The sequence below is a fragment of the Merops nubicus genome, unplaced genomic scaffold (genome assembly GCF_000691845.1).
Source record: "Merops nubicus isolate BGI_N331 unplaced genomic scaffold, ASM69184v1 scaffold30480, whole genome shotgun sequence".
Lineage (NCBI taxonomy): Eukaryota > Metazoa > Chordata > Aves > Coraciiformes > Meropidae > Merops > Merops nubicus.
The window spans coordinates 8,033-24,659 of record NW_008581692.1 but is presented as its reverse complement, the minus strand read 5'-3'; the positions used below and the strand labels follow the sequence as shown (position 1 = coordinate 24,659).

Genomic DNA, 16,627 nt, shown 5'->3' with positions numbered 1-16,627 from the left:
TCTGGGGGCTGCGGGGACAGAGCGAGGAAATTAAGAGGAATAAAGGCGTTTTCTGGCAAGGAGTGGAGGACCGGGGGGCTTAGAGAGCAGGTGTTGCGTCCCCAGGTGAAAGGCTGAGTTTAGCTTGCGTATTTTTGAGGAGAGGAGGGTGCTGTGGGGCCGAGTGCTGACATCTCTGTTGCTACAACGCCTTGTATCTTCATGGGGTCGTGTGTTTGTGACCGAGCTCCCCAGGTTCCCCTCTGGCAAGCAGTGGGGGGCTCGTATCGGTGCTATTTATCTGAATCTTCACAGCAGGCAGCGTGAAGGATTTTTGGAGCTGTGAGTTTCACTTTGCGCTTCTAGGAGGCATCTCAACTGAGAGACCCTTTAGTGTTGCTCATCCAGAGGTAAAACGTTTGAGGCTGGACAAACCAGCTTTATCATCTCCTGAAAAGTCTTTTTGGTTTATCTTTGTTACCCATGGCGTAGCAGAACTAGAGATCTGTGCTTCAGAATCTAATAGAAGCATGGCTTTTGTTTTGGGAGGTATGGGATAATTAATAAATATTTAAAAGAAGTAGGAAAGAATATTTTAATAATTGCTTTCTGGGAAGAGAGAAGCTACCCCAGAAATTTACATACTCCAAACAATGAATGGCAGAAGTAAATGAGAGGAACAGGCATGGGGGATTCTGTCTGTGAGTGAGTCTGGAATTGCATAGGAATTATGAAGGTACAATTAATTAATAGTTGCTCCAGCTGGTGCTAGAAAGGAAGGGCAGATGTGAGTGTTTTATAGAGGGGAAATGCCAGGCATGTGACACTTGATTTTAGAAGTCATACAGAACCCTGGTCTTATTTGACCCAGGTTTAGGAGACACAAGAGTTGACTTAGGGTAACATGACCTACAGAGTTGATCTCAGTATCTTTTATTCACCTAAGTGTGTCTATGCTGTGGTTTGGGCTCAGGTGTAGCATGGGAAGCATGCAAATATCAGTGTTCACTTTTCTACCTATAGATGGGGATCTTCTGCTGTCAGGGATTTCTGTTGTTAAAGTAACTTTTTTTCCTCAGTGGTGCTGTTGGGTCATACGTTTCTATGAATAGTAAATAAATACAGACTTAGTGTTAGCAGAATAACCTAAACCTGTCTTAGGTGTCACTCATCTGTTACTAAAGCAGCAGCTGGGCACTGCTGCACTGCTGGATGTTTTTGTGGGATTTTTTTTTGTGTGTGTTAAACTCACCTGAATTGGATCGTGCCTCTCCTGCAAGGAGGAGTCCTTGGCAGTTGTGTTCATCCACACTCCTGTAATGTATCTCCTGCTGGCTGTGGAGGGGAAGGTGCTGCTGCTGATTTGGCAGAAATACACCCTTTGGATTTACTGCTGTCTCTCACTAGACTGGAGTAGTTTCTTCTTTGATTTTTTTTTCTAACTCAGACTAAAATATTTTTGATTCTCTGCATCATATTTTACATTTTCTGTAGTTGGTGTGTTTTTGCATGGGTGAACATCATTATTTTCCCATTTCTTGATTTCTGAGTTTGAGTGTGGCCTTTAATTTGACAGATCTAGCAATGTTTCTACTGTTACTGCATCCTTAGTGAAGCAAGGCTGGTGGGAGATCAGTCCTCCTGCCTCTCTGGGTAGAAGGATGGAGAAGGTCTGAGCCTGATGGGGAGGGACTTTTTAGGATATCGAGTAACGACAGGACTAGGGGGAATGGGGCAAAGCTGGCAGTGGGCAGATTCAGGCTGGACATGAGGAAGAAGTTCTTCACCATGAGAGTGGTGAGACCCTGGAATGGGTTGCCCAGGGAGGTGGTTGAGGCCCCATCCCTGGGGGTCTTTAAGGCCAGGCTGGATGAGGCTCTGGGCAGCCTGATCTAGTGGGAGGTGTCCCTGCTCATGGCAGAGGGGTTGGAACTGGGGGATCCTTGTGCTCCCTTCCAACCCTGACAGATTCTGATCTGTGCTAGCAGAGGACTTCAGAGCCCTAATGGCTCAATGGTTGGACTTGATGATCTTGGAGGTCCCTTCCAACCTAAAGGATTCTATGATTCTATGATGCTGGTAGGCTTAATCCTGTGTAACCTCTGGGGCGAGGGAGAAGTAGAATTTCAAGCTCCTTTTTAAAGGAGTATCGATGTCCCTGCTCATGGCAGAGGGGTTGGAACTGGGGGATCCTTGTGGTCCCTTCCAACCCTGACAGATTCTGATCTGTTCTAGCAGAGGACTTCAGAGCCCTAATGGCTCAATGGTTGGACTTGATGATCTTGGAGGTCCCTTCCAACCTAAAGGATTCTATGATTCTGGTAGGCTTAATCCTGTGTAACCTCTGGGGTGAGGGAGAGGTAGAATTTCAAGCTCCTTTTTGAGTATCGAGGAGAAGGAAGATCCAGACCAGGGATTTTTCATGCTAGATGTTTGCATTTCTAGGTCGGTGGTAAGCATTTAATTTTTTGGTTGTGCACTGGCTCCTGACTGCATTCCTGTGGGATCAGTTAGGACACATGCTGGAGAGTTTGTGATGGGCTCTGTGCTTCTGTAATGGCTGCAGGACAAGACAGTACCTGGTCCAGGAGAAGACAGTACCTGGTCCAGGGTAAGACCTGCCAGTAGATAGTTACCATTTCAATCATTTTTGGATATGTTTAAACCAACAGAGGAGCCTCTACCACATCTGCATCTTGCATAATTTGGCCGTGGTGTTCTTAATTGAGAAAATAAGTGGTGTTAACTTAATGATGGGATGTTTACTCACTTTTTAAAGCTGTATGCTTGATAATTTTCTTTTTTCAGTGAGTTATTAATCTAGGAATTTTTGTAGGCTTCACTGAAGAGGCTTTTCTTGCTCAATGGCAAATATTAATTTGTGAGCTAATTAACATACATGGTTGGCATGAGTATTTTGACTACTACTGCAGTCCTTTCTAATGGTCTGTTCCCTTGTCACTGAAAGGGAAATCGTGCTACGTATTTGCATAACAAATTGTGTGGAGCTTATTAAGATGACATTTAAGTTATGTAGCTGTATGTGCAGCATAGTATTGATCTGGTATCTGAATTCTTTTAAGCAGTTTGAAATATTTTACCCTTCTTCTTGCTGCTGTTGTTACTTATTTGGTCAGATGCCTTTTCGGCTTCTAGGGGAGAAATTGCTTCTAGGCAGCGTTTGACTTCCTGGTTAGAAATTCCCCAGTAGGGAAGTCTCCTGGTTGGGCTGTGCTTCCAGAGGCAAGGCAGCCACAGAGGACTGGGGAGAGGACTGGGACTACCTGTAGTGCCTTTAAACACCTAAGGAAGAAGACCACAGATAGTATTGTAGCAATGTTTGTGGTGTTCTGTGTTTTGTTTTTTTTTTCAGGTACCTTTTGGCTTGTTAAAACCAGCTATGGAGAAGTGGAGCTTAATGACAATTACTGTTTTACTGGCACTCACTGTACGCTGGGCTGTATCTCTTGGTTCTTACTCAGGTAACACATGTTCATGGTCTGTAAAACAACCACATGAAGGTGATTTATGGAGCTTGTGATAAATTCAAATAAACTCACATGTAAATTGCTAAATAGGAGGCAATGTGTTATGTCAAGTGTTGTTGTATTTTAGTGCCTTTCTGTTTCCCTAAGGTTCATGTAACACCTCTTTCTTATTTTTCTGAAGCGTGCCATGATGAATATCCCAGCGGCTTGGAAGAAAATACTGAAAAAAACCCCAACCACATTGGTTGTTTTTTTTTTTGGGGGGGACAACAACGCTCAGCAGTGTTCTAGGAGGAGCCAGAGTACAGCTGGCTGTTCACCCCTATGCTATTGTTTCAACAACTGCTGAATATTACTGCAGTGCAATTGTACATTTGTTTAATCTTGTCCCTTAAGTTCTATAACAGATCTAGCCTTACTTTATATTTAGCTAAAACTGTATTGGTGATAAAGATGATAAAGTGTAAAGAAGATACAGTGTAAAGGGGACCTGGAGTGAGCAATTATATTCTGCCTTGTAGCTGTGCTTCCTTAAGATTGTTTACATGTTGGCATGAGCTGGAGCTATATTCTTCTGATAGATGAGTTTTTCTCCTCCCCATCTCAGCGCTTGCAAAGAACTAGCAGATTTCTTGCCTAAAGCTCTCAGTGCCATGCCTACACTTGGCATAAGCTTGCACAAAACTTGCTTTCTGCAGTTTTTTTTTGTTTAAGCTGTTACTTTCAACTCCTATCAGCTAAAAGAATGACAAGTTCAGTCACATTCAACCCTAGTTTTATGCTGAGGCAATTGTGAGCCTCATCCCCTGAGCTGTTGGATCTGTTCAGGAGTATTCGAGTGATTTCAAACTGCTAACTTCTGAGTTTCATTGACTTGAAGGAATTTGCTTGAAGATAAGTTGCATGCATATAGCTTCTTGTTTTATTAGGAGTTTGCTTTCTGCAAATGCCATGATGAGAGATCTGTTCTGTAGGTAGCAGACTCTTTGCTACCCATCTGTAGGCAGAAAACAAACACTGTCATTTGCCACACAATATGAGATTCCTACTGCACTGCAATATTTACAATTACATTTCTAACTAGATTTTTTTAACGTGGTTTTAATTTCAAACCGATCAAGATTCCAAAAGAATCTTAAAATAATGCCCAAACTAAAATAACACTTAAAAAAAAAATCTCTTTTCCTACACAATGATCATACAACTTCTTTTGGGATAGGAGAAGCTGAGTTAGATCCTATCCAGCAAATTATTAAAGCATGTGCTCAACATAATGCATTGGCTGGCTGAAAAATACCAAATGAGGATGTTAGAAAGAGCTCTCAAATGCATAAGTACACTGGCCAGAACCAAGGGGGTCAATTCTGCCTGCATTTACTGATCCCTGTATCATTCCCATCCAGCTGGTGCTAGCCTAGCATGCTTTTGGCTCTGCCTCTGGAATTAGAGCCACAATGGTGAAAAAGCAGATAATTGCTACCTAGTTTGCTGAGGTTACTGTTTATTATAACCTTAGATTTGCTCTTGGAGAATTATTGAGGAAAAACTTAGCTTCATAGATTAAGGCATATTTTTTTTAATGCATTGCCAAACTCCAGCTAAATGAGTCGAAGCTGAATACCCATGCTGAGAGGCTGCTTCAGGCTTTTAAAAACCTCTATTTCCTGGTAACATTAAAGCTGAGTAAGACCACTCTACAGTTAAAGTATTTGGGACCCTTTTAAAATTAAATACTCCATTGTCATCAGTTCTGAGCTCTCTTTAGCTGTGTACGTGATGTAGCTGTAGGTGGAAGCTAAATACACATTGCCAAACTGGTGTGTGATCAACCTCTGTATTTGGCTTTTAGTAACCAAACCTTTGGGTTAAGATCTCTTTGATCATTCTGAAGCCAATTAATTTTTTTTTTTTTGAGAGAAAGAGATGGAGTGTGTGTGTTTATGTGTATATATATATATATCTGTACATAACTGGTGTGTGATCAACCTCTGTATTTGGCTTTTAGTAACCAAACCTTTGGGTTAAGATCTCTTTTGATCATTCTGAAGCCAATTACTTTTTTTTTTTTTTTGAGAGAGAGATGGAGTGTGTGTGTTTATATATACATATATATCTCTGTACATACACAAACACATCAAATGCACATATCTGAATTTTAAAGTGTGTGTAACACCTGTTTTTTAAGTTCAGTAATTGTATCTCAGGTTCTTTGCTCCACTAGAATTGTAGCTACAGAACAGACACTGATAAAACTATTCTTCAGTGACCCCACTTATTTGGGAAACCTCTAGTTGAATGTGTCATATAGTGGAGATAATCTGCTCTGTCTGTTACCCAGGAATAAGTTAGTGCAGATAATCTGATCTCTGTGCTACCCAGGAATAAATAGTACATATCTGAGCCTTTGACTCCCACAAACATAGATCATGGGGAAAAAAATATAGACGGCTTTCCTATATTTTAAAGAAACTCTTGCATGTTTGTCTGGCTAGTGTCAGTATTTTCCTGGAAGGACTATCAGTGCAGTTTCTGTTCTCAATAAGCACAAGTTAATAGAAGTAAATAAACTGTGATAAAGATGCTTAACATACTGCCATTATCAGAGGGAACTGTTTAGCAGTAGACATCTGAAGTATTTGCATTGATAAAGCTTTTTTTCCTTGGGGAGAAGAAAAGAAAGAAGTCTTAGTTCCCTGCAAGGCTTGTGTATGTGAGTGAAAAGTGTCCTTAACATAATTCACTTTTCAGAACTGCTACATGACAATCGCTCAGCTGAAAAAGCATGTGCAAGAGAATTCCTGTAAACCAAAATGGAGCAGTTATTATTTAGAAATCTTTGTAGATTACAAGAAAAAAAATTTCTCTAAGCCTTATCTGTGTCATGAAAGGTCTGATTGAGCACGTAGTTCATCTTAACTCTTCATTAAGAACCACGGAGAAAGGGAGGGATGCAGTGTTCTTGTCAATGTGGCCAAGCAGGGAGCAGAGATAAAGGAGAGGACTGGGGGACTTGCAGCAGGTCCTAGTTTGAAGTAAATTTAAAAATCAGGCAGGCTGTTACTTTTAACAGCAAGGTACCACACTGTGGCTGAAACACAAGTGAGAATTTTGTCAGTGATTATATACTAAGGCAGCACAGCAGTTCACACAGTCGGTGTAAGATGTCCATTATGGACATTTTCTTATTTCAGAGAAAGTGACACATTTTTCATCTATACTTGGAAGTGATTTTTTTTTTTTTTGTCAGATGAGGAAGCAATTCTTCACAGTGCAGTATCTTGATAAATGCTTATCACAGAAATATCCAGAAAGCCAAAAGAACACATAATTTTTTTTTCCTCCTTGTTAGACTGCATAGCAGATGAGGTCTCTGTTTTGTTCTCAGATATCACAGAGAAATGCAGAATAAAATTAGTCATACATTAATATGCAAATACATATCTGGAGGAAAAGCAATCTGCATAAACTGAATAAATTCCTAAATACTCTGTCATCTCTTTTTAGGTGCAGGAAAACCACCCATGTATGGAGACTATGAAGCTCAGAGACACTGGCAAGAAGTTACTTACAACCTACCCATCAGGCAGTGGTACGTAGAGCTGTTGTAGCTCACGTTGCAAAGGGGTAGATGCAATGAAACTTTGGATTATATCTCACCTTAATTTACCTTTCAGTTTAAGATCTCTGCAACAGCATCTATTGTTCTCTGAACTATTCTAAAAACCCTTTGGTGGTGGTATAATATCACCCTGTTCTTAGACTGAGATACAATTTTCGTCACAAAAAAAAACCCAAAAAGGCTAGAATTTGGACTTTGACTTGCTAGCTGTGAGCTTGTATAACAAAACGTTCTGAGTGGTAGGTCTCTCTGTTGTGAAGCTCCAGCTTTGTTTTGAATTGGAAAGGTCAAGAAGCTTTTTTTTTTTTGTTAGTTTTAGAAGACTTATATAACGGATCATAAAGAATTTGTTCTCCTGATCTAGAAGAAAAATCAGTTCAGCTTCCTGAGTTCCACTTCTCTAATGCACAAAAACTTTCATGACTATCATCACTGTCAAAACCACAGTGAACTCTGCTCATCTCCCCAAAGCTAAAAGGCAGGGGCACACCAGCCCATGCAGAGGCTTGAACTCTTCTGCTGGAGGCACTGGGGGCTTTTTATACCTCTGAGTTTGTTGTTCACACCCACGTTCCTCGTGTAGATTTTATTATGCACGTACCTGGAATCTAGATGTAAGGCTAGTGAACTTAATTTGTGCAGAACACTTCAAAGAGTAGGAAGATGATTCCAAATGGTTTGTTTATTTTTACATTATTCCTAATATTCCTGGGAGCTTGCATGAAATTAGTCCATATATATGGTACAACACCAATGGGAATACATTGGATCTCCAGGTCGTCTTCCAACAGGGATAGTAGCCTTCTGTTTGTCTGCTGTCATTTTTTTCCTCAGCTATCTGTTGGGGAACAGACTGATACGACAGAATATTAATTAAATTGTATTTCTGCAAATATTTTTGAAAGTATGGTACTGTGTGGAACTGTGCAGAGGACTCTACACTCAGATCATCCTGTTGTATCTACATTATCATTTCTATTCTACATTTTGTGGAGATATCCAAACTGCTTGTTGTGCCAGAGCTGGAATAATGGAGAGCTGACATAAGAATAGAATTGGCAGCTCTAATCCACTCTGCTACACAGAACTATAGGTACTTAAGAGTTATAGCAGTCATCAATTCCAGGCATTCCCAGGGGCCAGGTGAAAATATTGCAGGCTGGGTTTAGCCCAGGGGCTGCCAGTTGGGCGTCTCAGTCTTGCTGTATTTGCTCTTAATTTTATTTATAAGATAAGGTTTTCTTGGATTTGGTCTGCTTTGGGAATTGAATTTCTAGTGCAACAAAGATGTATTCAGTCTTGAGCATCTGGAAAAGAACCACTTGGTTGACATGCAGGGGCTTGTTTGAGGAAACTAAGCTGCCCTTCCTCTCCTGTGTTATAGAAATACACAGTTGCAAAAGATGTTATACTCTGGTAGGTAAAAATAGTGTTCAAATCTGAGTTGAAATTCTGATCACTTCTCGTGCTATTACTTGTTTAGCATTTAGAAAAGCTGCCTATGCAGCAAGCACATGTTCCTCTGTAGGTGTCTAGGTCAATACAGAGAGCAGCTCTCCTGAGGATGTAGTCCTGTAAGGTCTCTTGATCTTTTCAGAGACTTAATTGCCACGTTTACTGTTAAACAGGCAAGTAGAAGTGATACAGCTGCAGGTTTCATCCTTATTTTCTTTCATCCAAACCAAAGCTTTATTAGAAAAAAAAACAACCCTGCAGTAAACTATGGTGTGGTTTATACTTAGTTTCCTTGTGTGAGATTTCTCTGAGCCAGAGGTCAGAATGTAAATATTCCTTTTTGGTTTATATTATTCTTTAGAGCTTGGTACTGTTTTTTAAAGGTTCCTTTAAGAACATTCTTATTATACTACAACACTGTGAAGGCTTTTTTTGCTAAATATTACTGGGTATAGGGATCATTTTTTTTTTCTGTTGAAACTGTGAGTTTATGGAAAGTAAAAATTAAAAGTAGTGGTACCAAAATGGAAAGTTTATTACCAAGTTGCAGACTGTTAGAATCTGCATGGAGAAACTGAACTGCCTTGGCAGAAGTGATCTTGAATCGCAGGATAAGAAGCAGAGATGCAACTCAAAGAAATATGATTTATCATCAGTTCATAAGATACTTCAGGCAGGTCATAAAGAATTCAAGAAATATCATTTACTATAATAAATGTCAAAAATTGGCTGCACTTGAAGAGAGAAATTGGAAAAGCCAAGAGCTTGCTCCTTGCCAGCTCCAGTAGACTAGTCAGTCTGTTTCAGCGTGAGATGTGAAGGGACTGATGCCTTATTTTTGTAACTTCTGTTTTCCTTTGATAAAACCTGTTTTTTCTCATTTGGAAGAGGCAATTTAATTTTAACTGCTGCCAGCCTTCCATAGAAATACTGACACAATGGCATAACACATGGGAACATCCTTTTCCTTTCTCTCACGTGCTCCACCTGAGTTTTGAGGCAGATCTAGGTCAGGTGGTTGGTTGTGCCTGACATACCCAGCTGAGGTTCACAGCCTTGTGTTGGTTATTCAGGACGTGTTACTCTGAGAACTTGGTGTTGCCTTCCAAGGAATGTTTTAACCCCCTGACTCTTGTGTTCATGCTGACAGAATTGACTATTGGCAGTTGTTTTGGTGTAGTCTTCTTCCAGATCTGTACTACTTTTTGAGCACCTGTGGATTATCTTTATGCTGCCCTTTTTCACTTCTCTTCAGTTGCTTTTCAGCAGTAGAACTTCCAACAGATGATTTTTCAGAAGTTTTATATGAAGGTCTGTTGAGCAGAAGTATTTCACAACTTGCTATATTGCAATCTAGGAGAGCAGCAGCTAAAGTTGAACTCTTCAGAAATCATTGGCATATATTAAATGTTCTGTCCAAGTCCAGCAAAGAAAGGAATGTAGGATTAATATAAGGAAAAATCACTAGTGAATGCCATTTCTTGTGAAATTTCCTTTTGACTGCATTGGTTTTATTTCCATTTTGACAAGTTGACTCCTGTTTTCTGGAATAATAGATGTTCATGAACAGTGTAGGTTTGGGTTGTGGCTGGAGGTGAGGACCTACAAAGCCTACCACATAAACACATCTGGAGTAGATGTGTACAGCTGGCTTTATGCAGGCTTTGTCTTAGTCTCTGGATTTTTGTTAAACTGTTCCCATAAAGGGTTTTCCCTCTCCAGGTAAGTAAGTTTTAGCAGCTTTTTTAATCTGCTTTGCAAACATTAGTGAGTGTCCTGCCATTCTTATTTGCTGATGTTGGGGTTTTGTTTGTTGTTTGAAGGTTTTTTTTTTTTTTTTTTTGTGTGCTAAATGAAATAAAGCAGATCCAGAAGCTGCTAATCTCTATATTGGATTTGGAATACGTTGTGAAAAATACTTAGTTTAATATTCAGCCTTTTCCTCAGGCTGAATCAAAGCTGGAAATGTAGATCTCCTTTTAATTTTTTTTTGTAGGTACTTCAACACAAGTGATAACAACCTGTTGTACTGGGGCCTTGATTATCCACCTCTTACTGCCTATCACAGCTTTCTGTGTGCTTACATGTAAGTTAGTTACTTTAAATACTTATTTTCATGGATGGTACAAAATACTAAAGTCACATCACTTTCCCCTGCCCTTCTATTTGCCCACCTCTTCCCCTTGCCCTTTTTTTCCCCCTCTCTCTTCCCCTCTATTTTTTATTTTTTCCCCCACCCCCCCACTATTTCCCCTTCACCTCCCCCCCCCTTTTTTTTTCCTCACTCCTCTCACAAGGAGAAAACTAGTAGCTAAAAATTACCAATCTTGGGCAGCTGATGAAATAAAAATATTGGTTGCTACTTTATAGCTAGGAAAAGATACTTTGTGTATCCCTATTACTTAAAACCAATACTGCTACTTTTATGTCTTGTAATTATTGCATGGGGGACTGAAGGGTTACTTTCTTTTAGCCAGGTCTATACATTTTTGCAGGGTTAGATATTCAGCTTTCTACAGAAGCCACCATTGGGTGGGTGATGCCCAGAGAAAAGTGCTGCAGGAATTGGGTGCATTGCATGGGAAAGCTCTTGTGTATGAGAGCCCAAGTGACATCTGATGACTGGATATCATGTAAATAGAATTCTGTTAGTGGAATACTTTTTCCACAGGGGCTTTACTGCTGTTGGAATGAGAATGTAGGTTAAAGTGCACAGGCGCAGTTATGTGGGGCATCTATGTGAACTGTAAATGGTTTATATTTAATACTTAAGTATGAAAGGTATTTACAATTGTTTTTTTTAAAAGTCAGTGGAACTAGACTGAAGGTGGTTATCTTGTCCTAATAAATATTGTATTCCATTTTTACTGTTTTCAAAGACTTTGTTCTTTTTTTAGTTTTGAAATAGCAGCTAAAGTCTGCAGCGTAAACTCCGCCAGTGGTGAGGAGAATCTTTCACTGATCACTATTGCTCTTTGAAATATTTCTTCTCATTCATCTTAATTCGTGGAATACGCTCCTGTGCGTGTCATCTTTATTGCTGAAAGGAGTGTAAAGGGAAATGAGAACTGTCTACACTTTGATGTGTCTGTACTTTGTTTTACAGTGCAAAGTTAATAAATCCTGATTGGATTGCTCTGCACACATCTCGGGGGTATGAGAGCCAGCCACATAAGTTATTTATGCGTACAACAGGTAGGAAAATTATATTTCCTTAGGCTGATGGTACAGATTTGCCTCACTTACTAATTTAGCATGTTTCATATCATGCAGCTTCTCCATCTTCACCAGTTTATTCTCAGTTGTTTGGCTGGGGTGGCTTTGCAGGTCCGTTCATGAACCAAACTCCTGTGTTCTTTTCTCATTTGTGAAGCTGGTAATTATAAAATGTACAAACAAGTTTTCAATGCAGTTGATTCAGTAAAAACTCTAAAACTTTTTTCTTTGTAGCAAAATTAAGACCCATTTCTTAATTTTGAAGATAGTATTGTTGTTTTCCCTTCCCTTCTGATAAATATGCTTTTCATTTTCAGCTTAGCTTGTGTTTTATTGTAAAATTATTCACTGACTTAACAGATCTTTACTATGAGCTGTATACTTTACCTGAAAAGGTGAGAGATTTGGTATTTTTAAAGATGTCACTTTTCTGTCAAATGATGACCACTTTCTAGAGAAACTTCTGTTAATAAAAAAGTAAAAATGTGTTTTGCCACTTTTATTTTAAATTTCACTTTCCTGCAGTCTCTCTTCTGACCATGTGATTATTTTCAACTGCTGCAACAAAGAAAAAGATAAAACAACTGCAGAAAAAAATGTGCAGATAACTTAATTCAGTAGCTGTATCAGTAGGACAGCAGTGTGACCACTGGGCTCTTGCTCCCAAAGCAATGGCAGATGCCAAATTCTCCTGTTACTATTTTCTTCTGTTTTAACTCTCTCTCTTTGCCTAACACTAGATTGCCACAAAATGCTTTCTGATCCCAACAACAGAACTTGTTGTTCATCAGTAGCTTTTCTCTACTTCAGAAACCTCTTGGTCAGGTCACTTGTAATTGATTGAATTGGAAAAAAAAAATAAAAATCACTAGAACTTAATTATCCTTGAAACGGTCTTTATTAATTTTGAAATCAACTCACTTGACAAAGCACTGATGGATTGAGCTGAACTGATAAACACTTCTTAACAGTAGCCATTAGAGGACTTCATTAAAATAATTCAGAATGGTCAATGTCAGCTGTTGGTATTACACCTTTATTTTAAGTGTCAGGGCATTTGTTTTGCTAACGCTTTGGGTATATTTAATTGTGGTTTAAGCCTGCAAAACAATTCATCTCTGAATGACTGATATCTTTAAACATTTTCTTCCAAAGCCCGTGACTGAGGAGAGGCAAAGTACATTTTCCTTCTTGGAATATTTGCACATTGTCTGAAACTGGTTTATGGAAATAATTTGAGATTTTTCTTAGGATCTTAAGATGACACTCAAGAAAAATTCAACTGATGGTTCAAGCATGAGCAGGAGTTGACATAATTCTAGGCAGATGAAGCTGCTGGTTCTGTTTTCTTGTCACTCCTCATGTATATTTGCTGTAGGCAGATGATCAAAGCCAAATAACTACTCCTAGTCTATTTATCCACATCACCAGTAATTCACAGAGATACACTGGAGACCTTTATAATCTAAAGCTTCTTCGTTGTGCCTCCAGACTCTCTGTTCCATCAAACCACTTGACTGGATCTGGTCATAGTTGATTTCTTTGGAGAATTAAGAATGCCTTCTCTCATTTCGGCATGTGAGGAACTGGAGTCTGCTCCCTTAGTGACTGAGGCTGTGCCAGGAGCCAAAACAGCTGAACACGTGGAAGCAGCAGCTTCTGGACATCAGAAATGATCGCATTAGAAACATTGACAAGATCAAATTCTGTAGACCTATTTCTTTTTATCCTTTGAAGTGGAACTGCCCAGTTCATGCTAATGAAGGACCTTCTGATATTTTAATGCTCATTTGCCAATATTTTTTTTCCTTGTATCTCCCAAAATGATTGAAAAAAAATTAGCTTTGATGTAAGTGCCAAACCTGAGCTAGCTTTAAAATAACAAAGCACACTAATGCAATGTAAGTTGACAGAAAAGTGTGTTCAGCTGAAACTATAGTCACAGAACTTTTGAATTTCATTTTAATTGAATGACTAAAGTGAAGTTCCAGTGAGGGTACAGATGCAAACCCCACATTTGAAAGGTGGGCAGCTAGTTTCACTCCAACACTGTGTAGTTGTTACTGTCTGAGTTTTTTTTACACCAAATACAACCAAGATGTGGAGTGTCAAGAAGTTAAAGGTGTAAGCAGAGTAAGAGCTTCACAATCCAGATGAAAATCCACAACTTGAATAGTGTTAAAATGAGGTGTGTGGGAGGGTTCTAACGTAATGTTAATTTTTATTTTTCAGTGTTTGTTGCTGATTTGCTGGTTTATATTCCTGCAGTTATTTTATATTGTTTTTCCTTGAAAGAAACATCTACTAAAAAGAAGGCAAGTATCTGGTGTGTGTGTAAATTAAACAAAAAAAAAAATAGAAAATATGGTAGAGATGTAACAGTGTGAGAGTTAATTAACATATAGAGCAGCATTTCAATAACATAATGCTCTGAAATTCAGTAGCTGTGAACTCCTGAATTGTTTCTTTCTGAATATATTACTTTGGTAGTAAAACCCAGATTTGTGCTGTGACCTGGGGTAATTTAGGAACTGCTTCTTCTTCCACACTCTTTATGGTAGAACCAATATATTTTGGAATAATGAGTCTTGGGATTTTTTGAGTGGTTCCAAGGTTTAAGATGGGTGTGGGTGATCTTTGAGCTGGTTGGCAGAGGGTAGGCTGGTCTCCATTCCATATTTTCTTACGTATGGAAAATCTTGATCCTTTTTTTATTCCTCATAATATTGCTGACAGATGATTGCTCATGGAGAAGGTTCCTACATATAGACTGCACCATGGAGGGGCAAATTTTTATATTGGAGAAAAAAATTCTTGTGTCTAGTGTCTAAATTAATTTCCTCTCTCTTTTTCTGGTCCTTCTTTCCAGGTTTCCAGTGCTCTCTGCATACTACTTTATCCAGGCCTCATTCTTATTGACCATGGACACTTCCAGTATCCTTGTTCTGCAGTGATATGGATTTCTGTTTATGAAAGAACACTGTTCCTTAGCACTTAAAAATGCATGGAAAAAGCTTTTGAACCTTAGTTACAGTGAAATGCTAGTCTGTTGATGTTTTGGAATCTGCAGCTTTGAGATCTTTAAGAAAAGGTTCAGGAAAGCTCATGTCAGGGGTGACACAGGTGTAGCAGACCCTGTGGTGAAGCAGAGAGAAGTTCTGCATGGTCTCCTGTGGTCAGTTCCAGCCCTGGGGCTCTTCCATGAATAACTTCACTGTGTGTGGCCAGCTCCCAAGAAGTCAATAGATTGACCTCTGCAAGATCAGAGCCTTTTGGTGTGACAGTCTGTTGATGTGCAGTTGATGAGCTATCAAATGTTCATTGTGATTTTTGAGTGGGACACTGGGTCTGAAAACAACATAGATAACCTGAATGTGTTGTCCCAGCTATTTATATTGACAAGGAGGAAACCCAAATATTGTGATACTCCTGACAATACAAGTGTCCCTTATTGGCTTCTGTCCTTATATCAAAGTAACAGTAAATGCCAAAGCTGACGCGCTGTTGCAGTTTACTATGAAGTGTAGCTTAGTCTTTTCAAGCTCTTCTGAGTCAGGCAACCTGTTGTCAAAGTCATGGGGGAGGAACTTTGCTGTTAGTAACTCTTAGTCCTTGTTTGTGCAGTATGAGCAGATAAGGGAGCTGGTCATGGAGGTGGACACACTGTGAGTTTAACAGAACAACAAAAACTCCACAAGTCCTTGAGCTAAATAATATATAGTTTAAATGCTGATGTAGTTGAATATTCTGCATCAATCTTTTGGGAGCTGGGAGAGGAGGCTCTTGAAAACTTTATCCTTAATTGTGTAAATGGCAAGAAAAACACGTTTTCCCTGATGCATCTTACTGAGCACTGTCACCAGAAGCTTGGTTGACGGAATATATGTTACAGGTATAATTAACACACACATTTGTCCTCCTGTTCGCCTGTGCAAGCTTTGAATCCAGCCTTGGAAATATAAAAAAGACACTTTAGAAGTAAAATAATTTCTGCCTGAACAGTGGAGTCACAAGTGGCAAGGTGTTTTTAAAATAACTTAGAAAAAAACCCTTACTTTGCCTGCTGTTCTCTGCTTGTCCCTCAGGGCGTTGGTTACTGACTTCTGGTGCTGAGGTGCTGTCTTGTCCTTGACACAAAAAACCATATACAACTCAGTGAGCCTTGGCTTTGCCTTGTGGGGCGTGCTCTGTCTGTGCTACGACTGGGACCTTTTGGGCTCAGCAGCATTTTGCTTGGCCTTGAATTATAAGCAAATGGAACTCTACCATTCTCTGCCCTTTTTTTGCTATTTACTTGGAAAGTGCTTCAAGAAGGGACTGAAGGGAAAGGGGTAAGTGATTTTAAACCATTTTCTTCTTATTGTCATGTGGGTTTCTGAAGCAGTTTCTGGTGGAAGATGTTCACCTTGTTGTAATATTGCCCTCTCCTGCAAAATAAACGTTTCTTATTGAGCCCTACATGCAGTATTTCCACTGAACAGATATCAAATCCATTAGGTTGTCCTTTCTTGGCACTCTTTGGTCCATGAGCTAAATTAAATATGGGCTGCAGTGGGCAACCAGATCAGACAGCAGTGACTCTGTGGTTCTCATGGAGCTCTTGCTGAGCTGAAGACTGTGAACTTTTTCTGGCTGCACTTTTTGTTTCGATTTGCTACCTTCAGTTCTGCATCTCTTTAAAAAACCCCTTTGTGCTCTAAGATCTAACATTTGTTACCAGGAGCTGTATTTCTGATGGCAGCTTTTCTCTTGCTTGCAGATTAGTGTTGCTAACTAAAATAACAGGGACAGTGGTGGTTTCCTTTGCTGTCTGCTGGCTCCCGTTCTGTGCCGACATGGAACAAATCATGCAAGTACTCAGAAGACTCCT

General features: G+C 39.5%; 1 protein-coding gene across 1 annotated transcript in view; it reads left to right on the top strand.

The window, feature by feature from the left end:
- Nucleotides 1-3,358: 3,358 nt before the first annotated feature.
- ALG6 (ALG6, alpha-1,3-glucosyltransferase) overlaps nucleotides 3,359-16,627 on the top strand; it is a 20,207-nt gene continuing 6,938 nt past the window's right edge. The window contains 8 exon segments of the mRNA XM_008935225.1: nucleotides 3,359-3,461; nucleotides 6,972-7,056; nucleotides 10,538-10,627; nucleotides 11,648-11,736; nucleotides 13,990-14,072; nucleotides 14,627-14,691; nucleotides 15,903-16,088; nucleotides 16,517-16,627. The exon segment at nucleotides 16,517-16,627 is cut by the window's right edge and continues 16 nt beyond it. Of these exon segments, the coding sequence (XP_008933473.1) occupies nucleotides 3,380-3,461; nucleotides 6,972-7,056; nucleotides 10,538-10,627; nucleotides 11,648-11,736; nucleotides 13,990-14,072; nucleotides 14,627-14,691; nucleotides 15,903-16,088; nucleotides 16,517-16,627 (791 nt within the window). The 5' untranslated portion in view covers nucleotides 3,359-3,379.